Genomic DNA, 16,611 nt, shown 5'->3' on the forward strand with positions numbered 1-16,611 from the left:
TGTAGTGTTTTATATTTGTAAGTTTATCCCTTGGCTTGGTTGTTAGAAAGGGAATTATCTTGTAGCACTTTTATTATTAATGTAAGGTTTAAGTTGTTATGTTTACAAAATTACTTCTATAAGTCCTTCGATAAAAAATGAAAAAGTGCATACTTTTGCATTTAGCATATCATGCATCATTTGCATCCATAAAGTGTCAAAATCAAGTCTCACACTTCATTCCTTTCTGCCGCAGTAATTGAAAGTGGCCCGACGAATTCAGTCCAAACCTACTCGTATTCACCACACCAGAGCTTACATCAAAAAGAAGATGGCAACTGCAGAACAGGAAAACGTTCAGCTCAGAGCGGATGTTAGTAATCTGAAGGCAGAGTTAGAAAAGATGACACTTAGGATGGAGACTCTGATGGGTTAGAGAGAACAAGCAGTGCTTTCTGAGCCTATTCCTACAACGGGTGTCTCTGCTGCATCTGATGGTACTCAGCAACCCATACCTACCGCTGTTACTTCTGCTGGGCCTACATAGCCTCTCGTGGTAGGTTTCTCTTCTGGTGATGTGTACAATCAGAGCTTCCGTCCACCTGGTCCTTCTGGTGTTACTTCTCAGTACTACATGTCTCCCGGCTATCCATGGGGCATGCCACTCATGATCAATGACGAGGTTCGTCCCGGAGCTAATGAGATGCCATTTCCTCAAGGACAGTCAACACATTCTTTCAAATTGGTCAACCAATTCCACAGGCTACTATGGCTCAGGCAGGGCCTACTGTCCATGCGACCCAGCAAGAGGAAGAACAGATTTATCACTCTGGTAGTGTAATGGGAGATGATCGAGTGGGTAACTTGGAAGAGAAGGTTAATGTGGTACAGAAAGAATTGAGGAATATCCGGGGTAAAGAGGTGTTCAGTCAGAGTGTGCATGATCTCTGTTTGAGAAGTGTTTGAGATGGTAGTGTTTGAGAAGTACACAGGAGAAACCTGCCCTCAAATGCACTTAACCATGTATGTCTGGAAAATGACAGCTCATAGGAGAGATGAACCTCTGCTTATTTACTGTTTCCAAGATAGTTTGGCTGGACCCTCACACACATGGTACATGAATTTGAAGGGTATTACTACTTTTGAGGAATTGGCCAATGCTTTTCTCCAACAGTATAAGTACAACTCCTATCTAGCACCTAATCGGAAAGAGCTGTCGTCTATGACGCATGGGGATAAGGAATCTTTCAAGGAATATGCTCAGCGTTTTATCCAGAAGTCAGCTCAGATCCGCCCATTGTTGGACGAAAGGGAAATATCTGAATTATTCTTTGAAACTTTGAGCCCTTTTTACTCAGAGAAGATGCTTGCTTGTGCTTCACAAAAGTTCACTGATATGGTGGATTTGGGAGTACGAATTGAAGAATGGGCCCGGAAGGGACATGTGTCTAAGGATAGTGGTTCGTCGAGCGGTTCTTCGGGTGGCTCATCAAGTGGGTCGTCTAATGGCAATAGAAGGTCTGGAAATGGATATCCAAGAAAGAATACTCAGGAGGTCGGCATGGTGGCCCATGGCGGATCTCAGCCTGTGTACCCAAATTACCATTATGTTGCCAATGTCGCACCAAAAATGCTAAGTCCACAAAATCTGAACTACCAACCACCCAGGCCTCAAGCACCTCCACCCACAACAACATATTGTCCCTATAGCTACGCCAAAAAACCGTAGCAAAATCCAAAAAAAGTGTTGTGGTTGGATACCAGAACGGTTTTATTGGCGTGGCAAACCAAGGCGTTGTGCTTGCCTTTCGCTACGCTTTTCTTTACAAACGGCAACGGCTTACATAAAACCGTTGGCTTAAGAACCTTTGTAGGACGGTTTTCAAAGTTGTATAAGACAACGGTTTCATGACGTATCCTTTTAAAAACCGTAGCGATTTCACTAATTTGCAAAACAGTGTTAATGGCTACTTCAACGCTTGTGCACCGTAGAGGTCAAAAAAACCGTTCTCATAGACGTATATTCATGAGCTTTCAAACCGTTCTCATAGACGTATATTCATGAGCTTTCAAACCGTTCTCATAGACATGTTCATATGCTACATCATAAGCTACCACAACGTTTCTCATTGTTGCAAATAAGAAAGTTTTTTTTATTTAATATATTTTGTTTGACCAATGGTTAATATTAAAAATGTGTTGTGAATTTTTTTTTCTTTAATCATTATAATTTGACTTGATAGAACAATAATCTTCGGACAATATTTTACATGTAATATCTCAAATTGAACTATTATATAACAAAATCAAATATTTGTCAAATAGAAATCAAAATTACTGTTCAAAATAAAATGTTTCTTAGATGCTTTAATTCTTTGAGACATGTGATTCAATTGAACATTCAACTTGATGATCCACTGAATACTTCAATTTCTTCTTAATATTATTGTTCTCACGAAACCCTTTCCCCGGCTCAACAATATTCTTAAATGCTTCTACTTCCAATTTTCTCTTAATACAATTGTTCAGAACAAACCCTTTATCCGTCTCAACAGGTTTAATTTGTTGGGTTGCAGCTATATTATTCAATGACCACTTCAATTGGTCTTGCTTTTTGAGGTGTTTGAATCACATTTCCAATTGCCAATGGTTGCTTCTGATGGTCTACCTTTATGCATCTTCCGAAGTAATTCATTGTTAGACTTGGCTTGGATATCAAACACATCCATTATTTTTCTTCATTTTCCTGCAATTACCAATACATAATGAAGGGATGTCAAATAATTGCGTCACAAAAACTTCTTCCTTTACGGTGTATATTAATATCGGGTGGTTAGGCTAACATATCATAATCATATACTTCAATAAATCCACTATTTTGCAATGCAATATTTATAAATTCAATTGCATTAATGCATTTTTGTGACTAATAAAATATGGGTCATGCTAAACGGTGCCCCGGGTGCTAGTTAAGGATGCCAAAAAAGGTAATTATTAACCATAAAAGGAAACATTTTTGACTTTTTTAGTATTAATTACACAGTTTTCAATGCAATAACTACTATATAATTTCCTTTTTTACCATCCTTAACCGGTGCCCCCGGTTAGCATTTCCCATAAAAAATAAAACATACCTTCTTGAAGAGTACTTTCTCTGAAACTACAACAAATATTGTGGTCGGAAGAGAGGTCGAGTTGAAGTATGGAATAGAAACTATGAATGACACAAAAATTACGCTGTCAAGACAAATATATCATGTGAAACACGCACTAATCAACAATAGAGGCATGGTGATAGATACATAAGGTAACAACTTAAGTTAAAAGCAAGCCAAAATCTCATCCACCCCACCCCACATGTAAAAATTGCTGACAAAACACAAGAACAAAAGCTCCACAAAGAGGCTATAACATCATGACTAATAAAAAACTAATATGGGATAAACTATATGGAGAAAAGAAGCATGTTATCCGCTAAAACAAGACCAAACAGCTACAAAACTTAGGCAAAATTGACGGACACAAAAAAAAATGCATAAAATAACCAAAATCCAAGACTAACAATTGGGAAATGAAATCCCAAACCAAACTTGAGCCAGCAAAAAATGAAAGGGTCTAATACGACACAGACTCCAATTCCAATGTGTTTTTTGAAACTATAAACAACCTGAAAACACCTGAAAATCTGCTAGAAACCAAAAAACAAGGCCAACAAAGATCACAGCAAAGGGGCAACAAAACCAGGATCCGAAATCACCAAGAAAAACCGACAAAAAACTATCAAAACTGTACCAAAAAACTATACACGAAAACATGATAATTTATTTGTACACAACCGGCTCAAGAGAGCATAAAACCTTATCTAACGCATCAAAATAATAAGAATATATGAACTACAAGGTTATTTAAGTTAGTAGACAAAAATTAAGAACCGAATGGCTCCAAATTCTTTTTCAAATGAATAAATAATAACAAGGCAACTTGACACTATTTTGTAAAAGAACATACACATGTTTATCAACAAAAAGAAGACGTACATGAGGGGCTCTGATCAAAATGGATAAATATGTTATTAAACTTTTTTCGGTACGTACAATACGAGTACCCGGATACGAACCCGGTACAGATACTTAACCATGTTAGGAGTACCCATGCTTCAGAGGCTCTCATAAACTAGATGGAATGTCCTACTTAGAGCATATAAAGATCACAAATAAGCCAGCAAAAAAGTTATAGGATACAAGCTGGCACCACTATCAATTTATATGTAGAATTGGGAAAAGTAAATTAGCAATAGAGTCTCTAGATAAAGTCCACAATTGGGAAAAGTATAACAGGGCATCAGATCAAGAAAGATAATAACAATAAAACATTGCTTTTTATAAAGAAATAAATTTATTAAAATAAAGCCAACTGGTACCAGAAGTGCATAGCAGACTCAAAAGAGAAGAGCAAGAGCAGTTTGTATCTTCTAATTAAAAGTAGCCAACTCTAGGCGTGGCCAAGATACTCTTCCAGAGCTAGTTACAAAACAAGATCAGATTAACATCACTGGAGGGTAATCACCAACAACTGCATACTACATTATTTTTTTCCTTTTTAATCCATACAAGTATTTAGTAAGTTAGTAGTAGGAGTAAACTTTAGGAGGTATCTAAACTAGAGTCTCTGTTGTCAATGCGAAATGCGGCGCGGCCAACCCAATAATTGGAGCGGTGCGGGAGCGGGGCGCGTAGCGGGCGCTATTTCGGTGGTGTGGCCACCAATAAATTTAATACTAGATACCATACTATTCAAAAGGAAATACTAAGATACCTTAAACATTACTCAAAATTTCATGAAGTATTCAAAATATGAAATAAAAGGGATAGCAAAATCGAAAATTTATAGGTCCGCTTTGTCCGCTTTCAACTTCTGACATGCGCCGACGTGGCCTGACACGCGTCGACACAGTCTGGTTCGTTGGACCTGGTTTTTCCGCTACACTCCGCTATAGCGGCCAGGCTGGCTGCTTTGACAACAGAGACTAGAGTATGACCAAGTCATATAGTTAATGATATCATTAAGGTGCTTTATCATCCATGACTCATCTGATTTCAAGGAATCAATAGGTTTGATTTTTAATTACCGCTTGATTTATTCTGACACTGATTTTTGAAAGTTGGCATTGTATACAAAGATTATTTTATTTTTCTTACTCTAGTTATTCCTTGTGTCAGCAATTTAAAAATTAGAAAAAGAAAAAAAAAATAGTGATCAGACTTTGAGTGAGGTAGAGATTTATGTTACACATGAGTTTGACAAATTAATAACCACCTATCCAATTATGATGAATTATCTATTATCTATAACCCATGAATTCCCTTAGTTTTCTCACATTAGGAAAGAAAATTAATGCTAACTACTTTCTCCTATCACTCGGACCACTCTCTCCTATTCACTCCCTTATTCCTTTTTTTATTTTATTATTTTTTACACAAAAAACAAAGAAACATTCCCCTAACTTACAATACTGTTGATTGCCTTCAAGTTAATGCAAGGCTCTTCCTAATAGATGTCTTTGAATTGGCTATGAAGTTATACAATAAGCAGTTATAAGCTAAATTGACAAAGTCACAACATCATAATAACAATACTATGGACTAAAGTTGTGGCATGGAAGACAAGTTAAAACTAAAAATTCAAATAATCCAAAAGAGAAGGTTACAACAAAATTGACAAAGGGTTTGACGTCTTTAAATGGCATTGATCATCAAGGATTTTAGTAATGAGTAAGTAATCAATTTCAGGAAGATCACGGAGCTGCACTATCCATATGTAACAAGAAAAATCTATCAAAAGTGAAAAGATACCTGGAAGTTCTATAACACTTTTTTAGAAGCATCGTTTAGCCAAGGGATTCCAAAATCCAAGTTAGCCACCGAAATTGGATCACCCAATATGTTTGCTATCTAGATCTCCATTTTTCATTGCCACAACGATCCTGTTAAATAAGGAAATACCATCTGAGATATACATAGAGAACTTTGAAATCATATAATATATAATATAATAGCAATTACATGAATGGAATAAAATTAAGCTAATGAATTTGAGAATGAAGAAGAAAACAATATAACAGACCACGAGACAGATACCTAATTCATATACAAGATACCAACACATAAACAAAACACAACCATCACATATACAAAATAACAATACAACGGCGGTATCACTTATATGATTTCAACATACAACCAGCCATAATAAGAAAACCACAACTCATCAACCAATCAACGAATTATAACATGACCCAATAAGACAAGTCCAACACCGACCCAATATTTAAAAAATATATCATCAATGAGTTCAAAATGCGAAATTTATATTCAATTAACTAATAATTAAACAAACCCATATGAAATCTGATAAAATAAACAACAGGTACTCTTTTGGACAAAATTAAACAAAAATTAAGAACAATTTAAATTGAAACAGAGGATTCATAGAGTTTTGTGATACCTCAAGGAGGTGCCACTTTCAATAGATTGCAAAGACATGATGTTAAGGGCGACAAAGGGTTTAGAAAACTGAATTGTGAAATCAGGGTTTTTATTAGATTGTGATTTGAGGTGAGGGTGAAGTTCGATTGAATGTGAGGTTGTGAGATTGGTGAGGTGAGGTCGATTTGGTGAGAGATTCGGTTGACAGATGAGAGGTGAGGTTTGATTCTGTGTTTTGAGAGGTGAAGATGGTTCGTAATATTTTGTTTGGAGAGGTGAGGTTCGATTTATTTTTTATTATTTTCAAGGAAGGTTTATTTATTTGTTTGGATGGTTTTATATTTTTTTTTCTAAAAATAATTTCAAGTTATACCAGAACAATTTCGATCGTTGCCGCAAAGAACCAATAATAACTGTTCTGGTTTCCCATACGAGAACGCTTGCATAAAACTTGTAAAATTTTAATGCACTATCACAATGGAATATGAAAACCGTTGACTATCATATTGCACCAGAACATTTTTTTTACCATCTAAAAATTAGGCGTTGCCGTAGAGCCAAAATGTTGTAGTGACCATACTATCCACCATTATACCAGCAACCTTATCAACCATACAATCCTCAACAATTCCCCCAACACCCATATTATCCTCCACCGCCTCAACCACAACAGCATCGTCCACAAGCTCAACAACAGCCACACCCTCCTAGAAATCAGTTCCCTGCTATACCCATGCCATATAAGGATTTGTTGCCTTATCTCCTTGCAAGGAATCTGGTACAGACCAGGCCTCCCCCCGCATGCAAAACCCTTTACCTGCATGGTATCGTGCTGACCGCACCTGTGAGTTCCATCAAGGGGCACCGGGGCATGACGTTGAACATTGTCTCGCCCTTAAAGAAGAGGTCCAGAAGTTAATCCAAAGCAAAGAATTAACCTTCACAAATCCTGACCCTGTTGTTCCAAATAACCCTCTGCCACCTCATGGGCCGGCCGTTAACATGATTCAAGAAGACAGCTTTGTTCTCTATGCATGTGATATCAAAACTCCTTTGGTTCCGATACAAGCAAAGATGTGTGAAGCCACCCTCTTCAGCCACAATCATGAGGCTTGTGGTATATGTTCAGTGGATCCTCGTGGTTGTGAGCAAGTCCAGAATGATGTGCAAGGGTTGCTAGACAGGAAAGAGCTTGTTGTCACCAGAAAGGAGAAAGATAGGAATGTTTGTGTTGTTACTCCGGTATTCAGAACTCGAGAACCACTTGTGATAACAGTCAACCATGCAAGACCAGCCGGCACTCCTATGGTGATCTGTCCGCCAGAACAATTGCCTTATTTTTCTCAGCGAGCCGTGCCATATAATTATGAATATACAATTCTGGAAGATGGGAAAAAGGTACCTCTTGATTCGTCAGTCCATGTGGACAATATTGCGGAAAGTTGCAAGATTTTGAGAAGTGGGCGGGTGCTCCCTGTCGTTGTTCAGAAAGAAGTTAGTGTTCCAACTGAAGAATCGACAAAAAAGCAGGATCCGAGCAAGGGTAAAGCTATCAGACAGCCCAACGAGATTGTCTATGAGGATAGTGGTTTCTGTTTCTGTTTCTGGTCGTATTTTTAAAACATTTCAAACTCTTTTTCGCTTTAACTATTTAAAGGCATTTAGTCGTCTTTTAAATTTTGGAGACTTTTTATTTTACAGTTTGAAGTGAAATTCATTTTTGTCCAGGCTTTGTGTAATTTAAATCATTTCTTTTGTTCGTCAGCATTTTTAAAATATTTTACGCGCTCTTTTTAAGTATTTAGTGTCCTGCTTTTATTTTAACTTCCTTCAAAAACTTTTAATGTAAAATCTCCGCTTTGTCCGTTTTTTTTAAACCGCTTTAAAAGAGTTTTGCACGCACTTTAAAACACCGCGTTATTTTAGACGTTTCAGTCAAAATTTCGGCAGAGAGGTATTTTAAAATACCTCATTTATGGTAAGTCTTTAGTCTTATTATCTTTTTATTATTATTTTTGATTTTATTATTATTATTATTATTATTATTATTATAATTTAGTATTATTTTTTTTCTTTTCCAATTCACGTGAGTTTTTAAACTCACACTCTTTTATTTATTTTCTTTTTTTATTTTTTCTTTTTAGTCTTTTGTTTAGTCATTGAGTCCTTTATTGTCCATGTGTCAGTCTAGTATTGGTCCTCTTACAAACTTGGTCACCAATCCATTGGTGTTGTGCTGTCCTTTTTTTGCATCAGAGACATAAGGGCATTTTAGTCTTTGTTCTCAGAGTCAGAAACCCTAATTTATAGCAGTATTTAAAGCCTGCATTTACTGCACCTGTCGAATCAGTCAGAGATAGCAGCAATTTTTTATTACAAACACTATTCCATTTCTCTTTCTTCCCTCTACAGATCGAAACAACCAAAAATCACAAAAAAAATATGAACATGATGAACACCACATGAACATCATGAACTCATAATCATTTTCCAGCAATACAAAGCTCACACTACTCATAATATCATCACTACTTTCCAAATCAACACTGTTTCAACACAAAAACAGTGACAATCTCGTTCAGATTCGAATTCCATCACCACTACTATTCACAAATCGGTCCAGATTCACAACACTGAACAGAAACGTAGATCCAGTAGCATTTCACCATTATTATCTCAATAACAAACGGTACCGCGAACAAGAAGAAGGAAACGGATTTCAAGCAAGGAGAAAGGAATGAGCAGCAGCTTGATTTCTTTATTTTTACAAGACAACATCGATCTATAAGAGGTAACCACTCCTTCCCTTTTCCGATTTCGTTTCCATTCTTGTTCTCTTTTGTTTATATTTGAAATTTTTTTCGAAACTTCATCTTTAGATCTAGGCCTATGCTTTGATTGTTTTGAAAAACCAGTACCAGTTTCGGACTGAGAAGAAGAGGAGGAACCAGATCTTGTAAAAAATTTTTGAAAAATGAAAAAAAATGTAAATACGGCGGCGGCGCCGCCACCCTAGGGTGGTCGGCCACCGCGCCGGAGTTCCTCCGGTCTTCTTCTCCGGCGAGCTGTGTTTTTAGAGAGAAGAAGGAGTATTTTTGAGTTTTAGAAAGAGAAACATATGTCGAAAATGAAGAAATAAACCGGTACTGGATTTTATAGAAGTTGTTAGACCGGTTCGGTTCACCTGTGAACCGGTCCAGGCTTGAACCGAACCGGTTTAATCATTAAGCCCACCGGACTCTCTCTCGGCCCATTCATGTGTTCCTGTCTGTTTTTTTGAATCACTGTATACACCCCCCATACATGATTATTGCACCCCTGTTTCATTTTAAAAAAAAAAAAAAATTCTTTGTATTTTACATCCGTGATTGCATATTTTATTTTGTTTTTTTTGCATGTTAATCTCATTTTTTGGTTTCACATATCCTTTAATCAATATCCTGATTGCATATCATGTTTAATCATTTTTTTCTTTACATTATGTTTTCGGTTTTGTTCATACTTCTTCTCCCTCCATTCTTTCACTTATACTTTAAGCAATAAATTTTCAAATAAAAATAAAGTTAGAAAGAGGTTCCCACGGAGTACCGTGGACGATGCGGGTGCCTAACACCTTCCCTAATCGTAACCGACCTCCGAATCCAAATAAGGGTTTAACTCATTTTCCCTTCCACGAAAAATCGAGAAAGTCCAAACGATTGAGGGTTCAAAACCAATCAATGGATTAACACCCGAAAATCATGGTCTACACTAAGCTTCATTAAAAAATCAGAATCGGAACAACTTTTAAACACGAAACAAAACAAAATAAAATTAAGTGAAAGAGATGTGAAATTTACCTAACAGTGTCGTTTGGAATGTCACTCCTACGTCGTAGGAAGGGGGAAAACGAATGGTTAGTGCGAAAAAGAAATAATTGTTGTGATTCTTTCAATCGGGGTGGGTATTATAATTTTTTTTTTAGGCCCATAATTTTTAGAGGCTCGATGCAGTAGCGCTTCTTGCACTCCCCAAGGTCCGGCCCTGTTAAGTATATCACTTGCCTTCACCTCCTTCACTTTCTTCACTTATTTATCTTTCCCATCAATTTTTACATTCTTCAGCTTTAGTTTAACTCTATAATCCATAAAGCATTTAGCTCTTACAATTTTCTCTATATGAAAATTACAAAGTAAAGTGACACTTTCAGGGAGAACTTTTGCAACAACATTCATCGGAGCAGTGTCCCTGTCAGTGACAATCACCTTAGGCATATCGAGTTTTGAGGACAAAAGACCAACTAACATCTCTAGAACCCAAGTAAAGTTACCAATTTTATCAGACGCGCGCAAGAAAAGCAAAAGCAAAAGAATATGTCTTGTTGGTAGAGGTAACACCAACTATCTCAAATAATGGTATTCCGTACAAGTTGGTTTTATAAGTGGAGTCCATAACCACAACGGTCGGAAAAGTGTTAAGCAAATTAATAGATTCAGGATGAGCAAAAAATATGTCTTCAAGAGTAGTATCATCACAGTTTTCCCTGGTGAAATAAAAATACTTGTTCTTCTCCAACTCTGTAACCAAGTATTGCATCTTTGTCTTGTCGCCTCTTATAGACTTTCGCCATCTAAAACTTGCATTGTAAACATGTTTTATATTCATCAAACTTTCTTTATTTTTTCTTTCAAATCCATGAATATTCCTAAACAACTCCAAGATTTTTTTTCATGTCAACAACCTTTTTCTTCTCCTCCTCTCTTAGTGTACCGGCAAGAAGGTTACCGCCTAACTTTGGCTCCAACTCATGGTTCTGAACTCCATTAAGAATGACCAACCACCATTCATTTGTCTTCTTCTCAAAGTAACCACGCATCCTAAACGGACATCCACATTTCCTTGAATCTGTGCCTTCAAGCTTAAATTTCTTCTTCGTCTTTGGTGGTTTTTATTCACAACTTCTTTCAAAATGCAACGTCAACATTGGATTTTTAAGATTGGATTTATCTATAGATATGCAAAATACGCTTTTGCCCTTTGTCGATGAACCAAATCAAGAAATTCATCTCGCACTTGCCATCTATCATTGGTGAAAAAAATGATGCGGTGTTTACGTCATTTGTCATGAAGCTTGGAAACACCGGAAAGTTTCATTTCAAAGGAAGCTTCAATGGAAGGTTTGCCATCAACGGAAGCTTCAATGGAAGGTTTGACATCAACAAAAGCTTCAATGCTGGACGGTTTGGGTTCAACACCATCATCTACCGTATTTTCAACCATCACTATGAAGAACGAATAAAAAATGACAAAGAAAAAGATTATAAATAACTTATGTTACATAAGCCTAAGAAAGAAAAGAAAAAAGACGCCAAAATTCAAACTGGAAACCACCATGCAAGTTAACTCACGCTACCCACCAGCGTTAACTCACGTTGGCACCTTAGAGGAAGTTAACTTATGCTACGTCTAGGGCCCCAAACTTACGTAGCTAGAAGAAAAACCAGCAGAATGTAACTAGGTTACATGATGCATTACCATTATTTTGACGTTTAATGAGTGTAGACACTTGCTTCCTATCATTTTTCAATGATTTGAGACCATTCCACCAAATTTTTACACTTTTTGTGTGTTTGAAGTGTGAGCTGCTGGTGTTGGCCTAACTACAGGAGAGGATCGCAACACAAGTTAACTCACGTTGGGTTTCAGCGCAAGTTAACTCACACTGGGTACCGAGTGGAAGTTAATTTACGCTAGAGTTATATATGCAAGGTCTGAGAAAAAAGTTTGTGATCCCAAAATTTAATTTTTTGTCAATTTTTACTCTTTAAAAAAAACAAAAGGGGTGCAGATGAAGAATCAACTGTAGCACCCTTGATATATAAACATAAAAGGAAACAAGGACAAAAGGAGAAGGGGGACCTAACCAAAACCTTCTTAAACGATAAAGGCGACAAAAAGAAGGGGCCAAACGCAAACCGAAAAAAACAAGGAAACAAAAGCAAACAAACGAAGGGGAAAAGAAAAGGAAAAAGAACAAGAACAAGAACAAGAAAAAGAAAAGTAACTCAAAGAAAGCCCATGAATCAATATGGTAACCTACCCGCGGAGCGAGTATTATGAACACGAAAACCCTTCTGCTTATTCTTCTTCTTTGTGAACCGAGACTCCACCTCAATAAAGGGATCTTCCGAAGCAGTAGAGCTGTTCCTCAGATAGTTCATAGTTGTCTCTCTCTCTTCCTCATCAGTGTAAAGTTGAGGCACAAAGTTCCTAACATCATTTCCCTTCCAACAATGTGGCCGCAAAATCTCCAAGTCATGAGCGACGTTTGGGTTTAAAACCTCATTTCTTGAGGGAAGTGAGCCACACAATGACGAGTAACCTTGAGTGTAGTCTAGATTAATGAGAGAATCACGCCAAGGACCAACAATGCGTAAATCAAGATATTTGTCATTGTTGTTCCTCTCTTTGTTGCTCAGCCAAATCAGAGGTGAGACCATCTGCTATCTGAACTGGTTGCACAGTGAGAACATCTGCTATCTAATGCACAAGATCTGTTTCCATAAAAGAGCTAGGAAGAAGCTCCTTCTCAAACATTATAGGATCTCCCATAAACACACTAAATGTTGCATCTTTCGACCTTATTATATCAATAATAAGGGGATCTTCAAAAGTCATAGGTTTTTTTTTTCCCTGTGTTGCACTTGACCACATTTCTTTTAGGAACAAAATCGTGTTTGAGTTTTTTTACGGGGTCAATTTTGGAGACAATCTTCTCAAGAGCTACTTTAATTTTTACTCGCCTCTCACTACTAGAAAAAGCAAAATTAGGGAGGAAAATTAGTGACGGAAAAAATGAAATCTCTCACAAATTCTTTGGTCGCAAAATTTTGTGACGGAATTTGAGAGGGATTTCACGTTTTCCCTCACTAAACTTTCCTCACTAATTTTTGTTTTTTTAGTAGTGTCTATTTTGAACTCAATCGGTGTCCTTTTTCTTTAAGAACCACAGGTAAACATTAAAAAATTCTAGACTTACGCGATTAGATGTTGTAACTGAAAGAATAATTAAATAAAAACCTGAGATGATTTGAATTGAGAAAGGGGTTGTTGTAAACTTGTGGATAATTTGAAAAAAAATTAATTGAAATTAAGTTCAGGATTCCGCCAAGAAAATTGATTAAAGTATTATTTTTCCGTAGACTACATTGGGAAATTAATTTATTAATTTCCATTGGACTGTATCAATTAAAATGAATATTGTATTTATTTAAAAATGTGCATTATGTAATGTGAAGACGACAGATAGAGTATAGTTCTTCTCTAAAAAAAAAAAAAAAGGTATAGTTCAACTGCCTACAACTTTTAATTAAAAAAATGAAAGAAAACAAGATGCTTTGAGGAAAATTCACGGGATAAGAAAAAAAAAAAAAGAATGGTGCAGAAAAAATTCACGGAAAAAAAATACTGCTGTGAGGAAAATTCACAAGAAGAAATCACATAATATTATGTTTCTAATTCACAGGGATATAAATTGGCCAACTCTCAAAATTGGCCAACTATTTTATATTATTTCTCATATTAATTGAGATAAAATAAATGAAGCTGATCAATTTATTGCTCCTTAACCAGTGCCTCGGGGGCACCGGTTATCAGCACCCATAATTAGAGTCCTGCTCTTTACCCAAATGATTTTGCTCACTCCCAAAGTAAAAGTCCATACTGCCCCTACGCATGTTAACTCACGTAGCGTGAGTTAACTTACACCAGTTATAAGATGAACGTGACTTTAGTCACGCTACGTGACTTAAGTCACGCTACTTATAATTTGGCCGTAATTTTATAAGTTGGATGTTATAACTTACGCAAGTTAACTCACGCCCAAGATTTACACTAGCGTGAGTTAACTCACGCTAGTTAGGCCGGTGGTCACAACTCAAGAACACGTTTTTTGGACTTTGGTCGGTTATTCAACCATGATTTTATTGTGTTTTACACGTTTTTTTTTACTGTTTTTGACTGAATTTAGTGCATATAAAACCTATGCACTAAATAATTTTCAATTATGCCTTGGTTTTTTTTGTTACATTTAAGGCCTATATTCTAAATTAATTTATTATTCTAAATTGTTTTGTTTACATTAATCTAAATTATTTTCTTAACTTTATACTAAATTATTTTATTAACATTATTCTGAAATATTTTCTTAACATTATTGTAAATTAGTTTGTGCACATTAATCTAAATTAATTTATTAACTTTATTCTAAATTATTTTGTTTACATTACTCTAAATTATTTTCTTAACTTTATTCTAAATTATTTTATTAACATTATTCCGAAATTATTTTGTTAACATTATTCTAAATTATTGATAAAAGCAAATGGACTAAATCTATACTATATATAAAGAAAACTACCCCTTTCAGCACACTTATGGGTTGGACTTTTCTTTCCAAAAATACCCTTAATTTTTAATTTTAATTTTATTTTAAATACAAATAACACATGTAACAAATAAATAAGAATAAATTTAATTTAAAGAGAAAACTCACACACAATTCCTTATGAATTGTTCTTACTGTTAGCCAGTTATAAAATAGCACGTGGATTACTAATCCATGTCACTAATCGTCCCCGTTAACCCTCTTTTACCTCCGTTAATCACATATCAAACTCACAAAAAACTAGCACAAAACAAAAACTCATGTTACTTTTTTATCAGCCGATTTTATGTTGTACATATGTGTTGTTCCCCTCAATGCAATCGACAAAGATTGCCAAGTATTTTCATATCTTTTCCACAAGAAACAGTATTTCCATATTATTTTATTACTTCCACAGAAAACAGTATTTCCATTTAAATTTTATTATTTTATTAGTATAAGTTACTCTTCCCTAGCCTTTGATCAATTGTAAAAAACGTGAGCAAAAAATGATGGCAAAGATTGGACTTTAAATCCTCTAAAAAAAGATTAGTAAGAAACTTGAGCAAAAAATAATGTTAAAGATTGGACTTTAAATCCTCTAAAAAAAAGATTAGTAACAAACGTGGGCAAAAAATATTGTTAAAGATTAGACTTTAAATCCTCTAAAAAAATATTAGTAACAAACGTAAGCAAAAAATAATGTTAAATATTGGACTTTAAATCCTCTAAAAAAATATTAGTAACGAACGTGAGCAAAAAATAATAATGTTATACTCTAAAAAAAAGATTAGTAACAAACGTGAGCAAAAAATAATGTTAAAGATTGGACTTTAAATCTTCTGGAAAAAAAAAAAAAAAAGATTAGTAACAAACGTAAGCAAACAATATTGCTAAAGATTGGACTTTAAATCCTCTAAAAAAAGATTATGACTCAAAATATTTTAGAAAAAGATTTGTTAGCACTATAATAAATATTAATATGTAGGGTTCTCACAGTTCATAGTTCGTTCCCGTATTATTTAGTTTTTCTCAACCTCTCTCAGCCCTCTGCATCAGAATTCAAAATTAACCTGTAAGTTTATGAGCCCGTTTGTTGTAGCTTTTTTTTAGGAAAAAATCACTTTTTTTTAAGAAAATAATCACTTTTAAGAATATTAAATCCGTTTGTTACAGATTTTTAAAATAATCAGAATTTAAAAGAAAATCTAAAAACAGCTTCAAATGAGAAGCTGTTGAGAGTTGCTTCTCAAAAAATAGATTTTTTTAGAGGAGAGAGAAAATATGGATTTAAAGATTGAACTAATTTTGTAAGAAAAAAATCGCTTTTATATAGCTGTATCCAAACAAACAAAATAATTTTTTAAAAAAAGTTATTTTTATTACGGTAAACAAACGCAAAATAGATTCTGATTTTTCATAAAATCTCTAAAAAATAATCTCTAAATTATTTTATGTCAAAATCACTTTTATTTTAATCCGTAACAAAAGCTATAACAAACGAGCTCTATATTTGACTTTGCTGATTTATAAGTGATTATGAGTCAAAAATAATTTTGTTATATGCCTTGACAATATTTTGTTTATAAATCAATATATCAATAATTTCCATTAATATTTAAAAATTTAAAAATTTAAATCAAAATTATACAAACAAACATAATAAAATAATCACATGCGTTAGCGCAGTAGAAAGAGCGGACAGACGGGCACGATAGTGCCCGTCTTTCCGCTAGTATAAAT

The 16,611-nt window shown here is 35.0% G+C and overlaps 1 protein-coding gene and 1 long non-coding RNA gene across 2 annotated transcripts; one reads left to right on the forward strand and one right to left on the reverse strand.

The window, feature by feature from the left end:
• Positions 1-310: 310 nt before the first annotated feature.
• Positions 311-1,708, forward strand: LOC146954446 (uncharacterized). The gene is made up of 4 exons (XM_085744707.1): positions 311-410; positions 540-661; positions 742-928; positions 1,023-1,708. Exons 1-4 carry the CDS (start codon positions 311-313, stop codon positions 1,706-1,708), a joined length of 1,095 nt encoding a protein of 364 aa, XP_085600833.1.
• Positions 1,709-2,243: 535 nt separating this feature from the next.
• On the reverse strand, positions 2,244-6,753 carry LOC146954447 (uncharacterized). The gene is made up of 2 exons (XR_015013296.1): positions 6,484-6,753; positions 2,244-5,962 (listed from the first exon to the last, which is right to left on the reverse strand). It is a non-coding gene; the product is annotated as an uncharacterized LOC146954447 (long non-coding RNA).
• Between the last annotated feature and the right edge of the window lie 9,858 nt (positions 6,754-16,611).

The sequence above is a fragment of the Medicago sativa genome, chromosome 1 (genome assembly GCF_051527215.1).
Source record: "Medicago sativa cultivar Bolivia chromosome 1, Bolivia_mono, whole genome shotgun sequence".
In the NCBI taxonomy this organism is placed as follows: domain Eukaryota; kingdom Viridiplantae; phylum Streptophyta; class Magnoliopsida; order Fabales; family Fabaceae; genus Medicago; species Medicago sativa.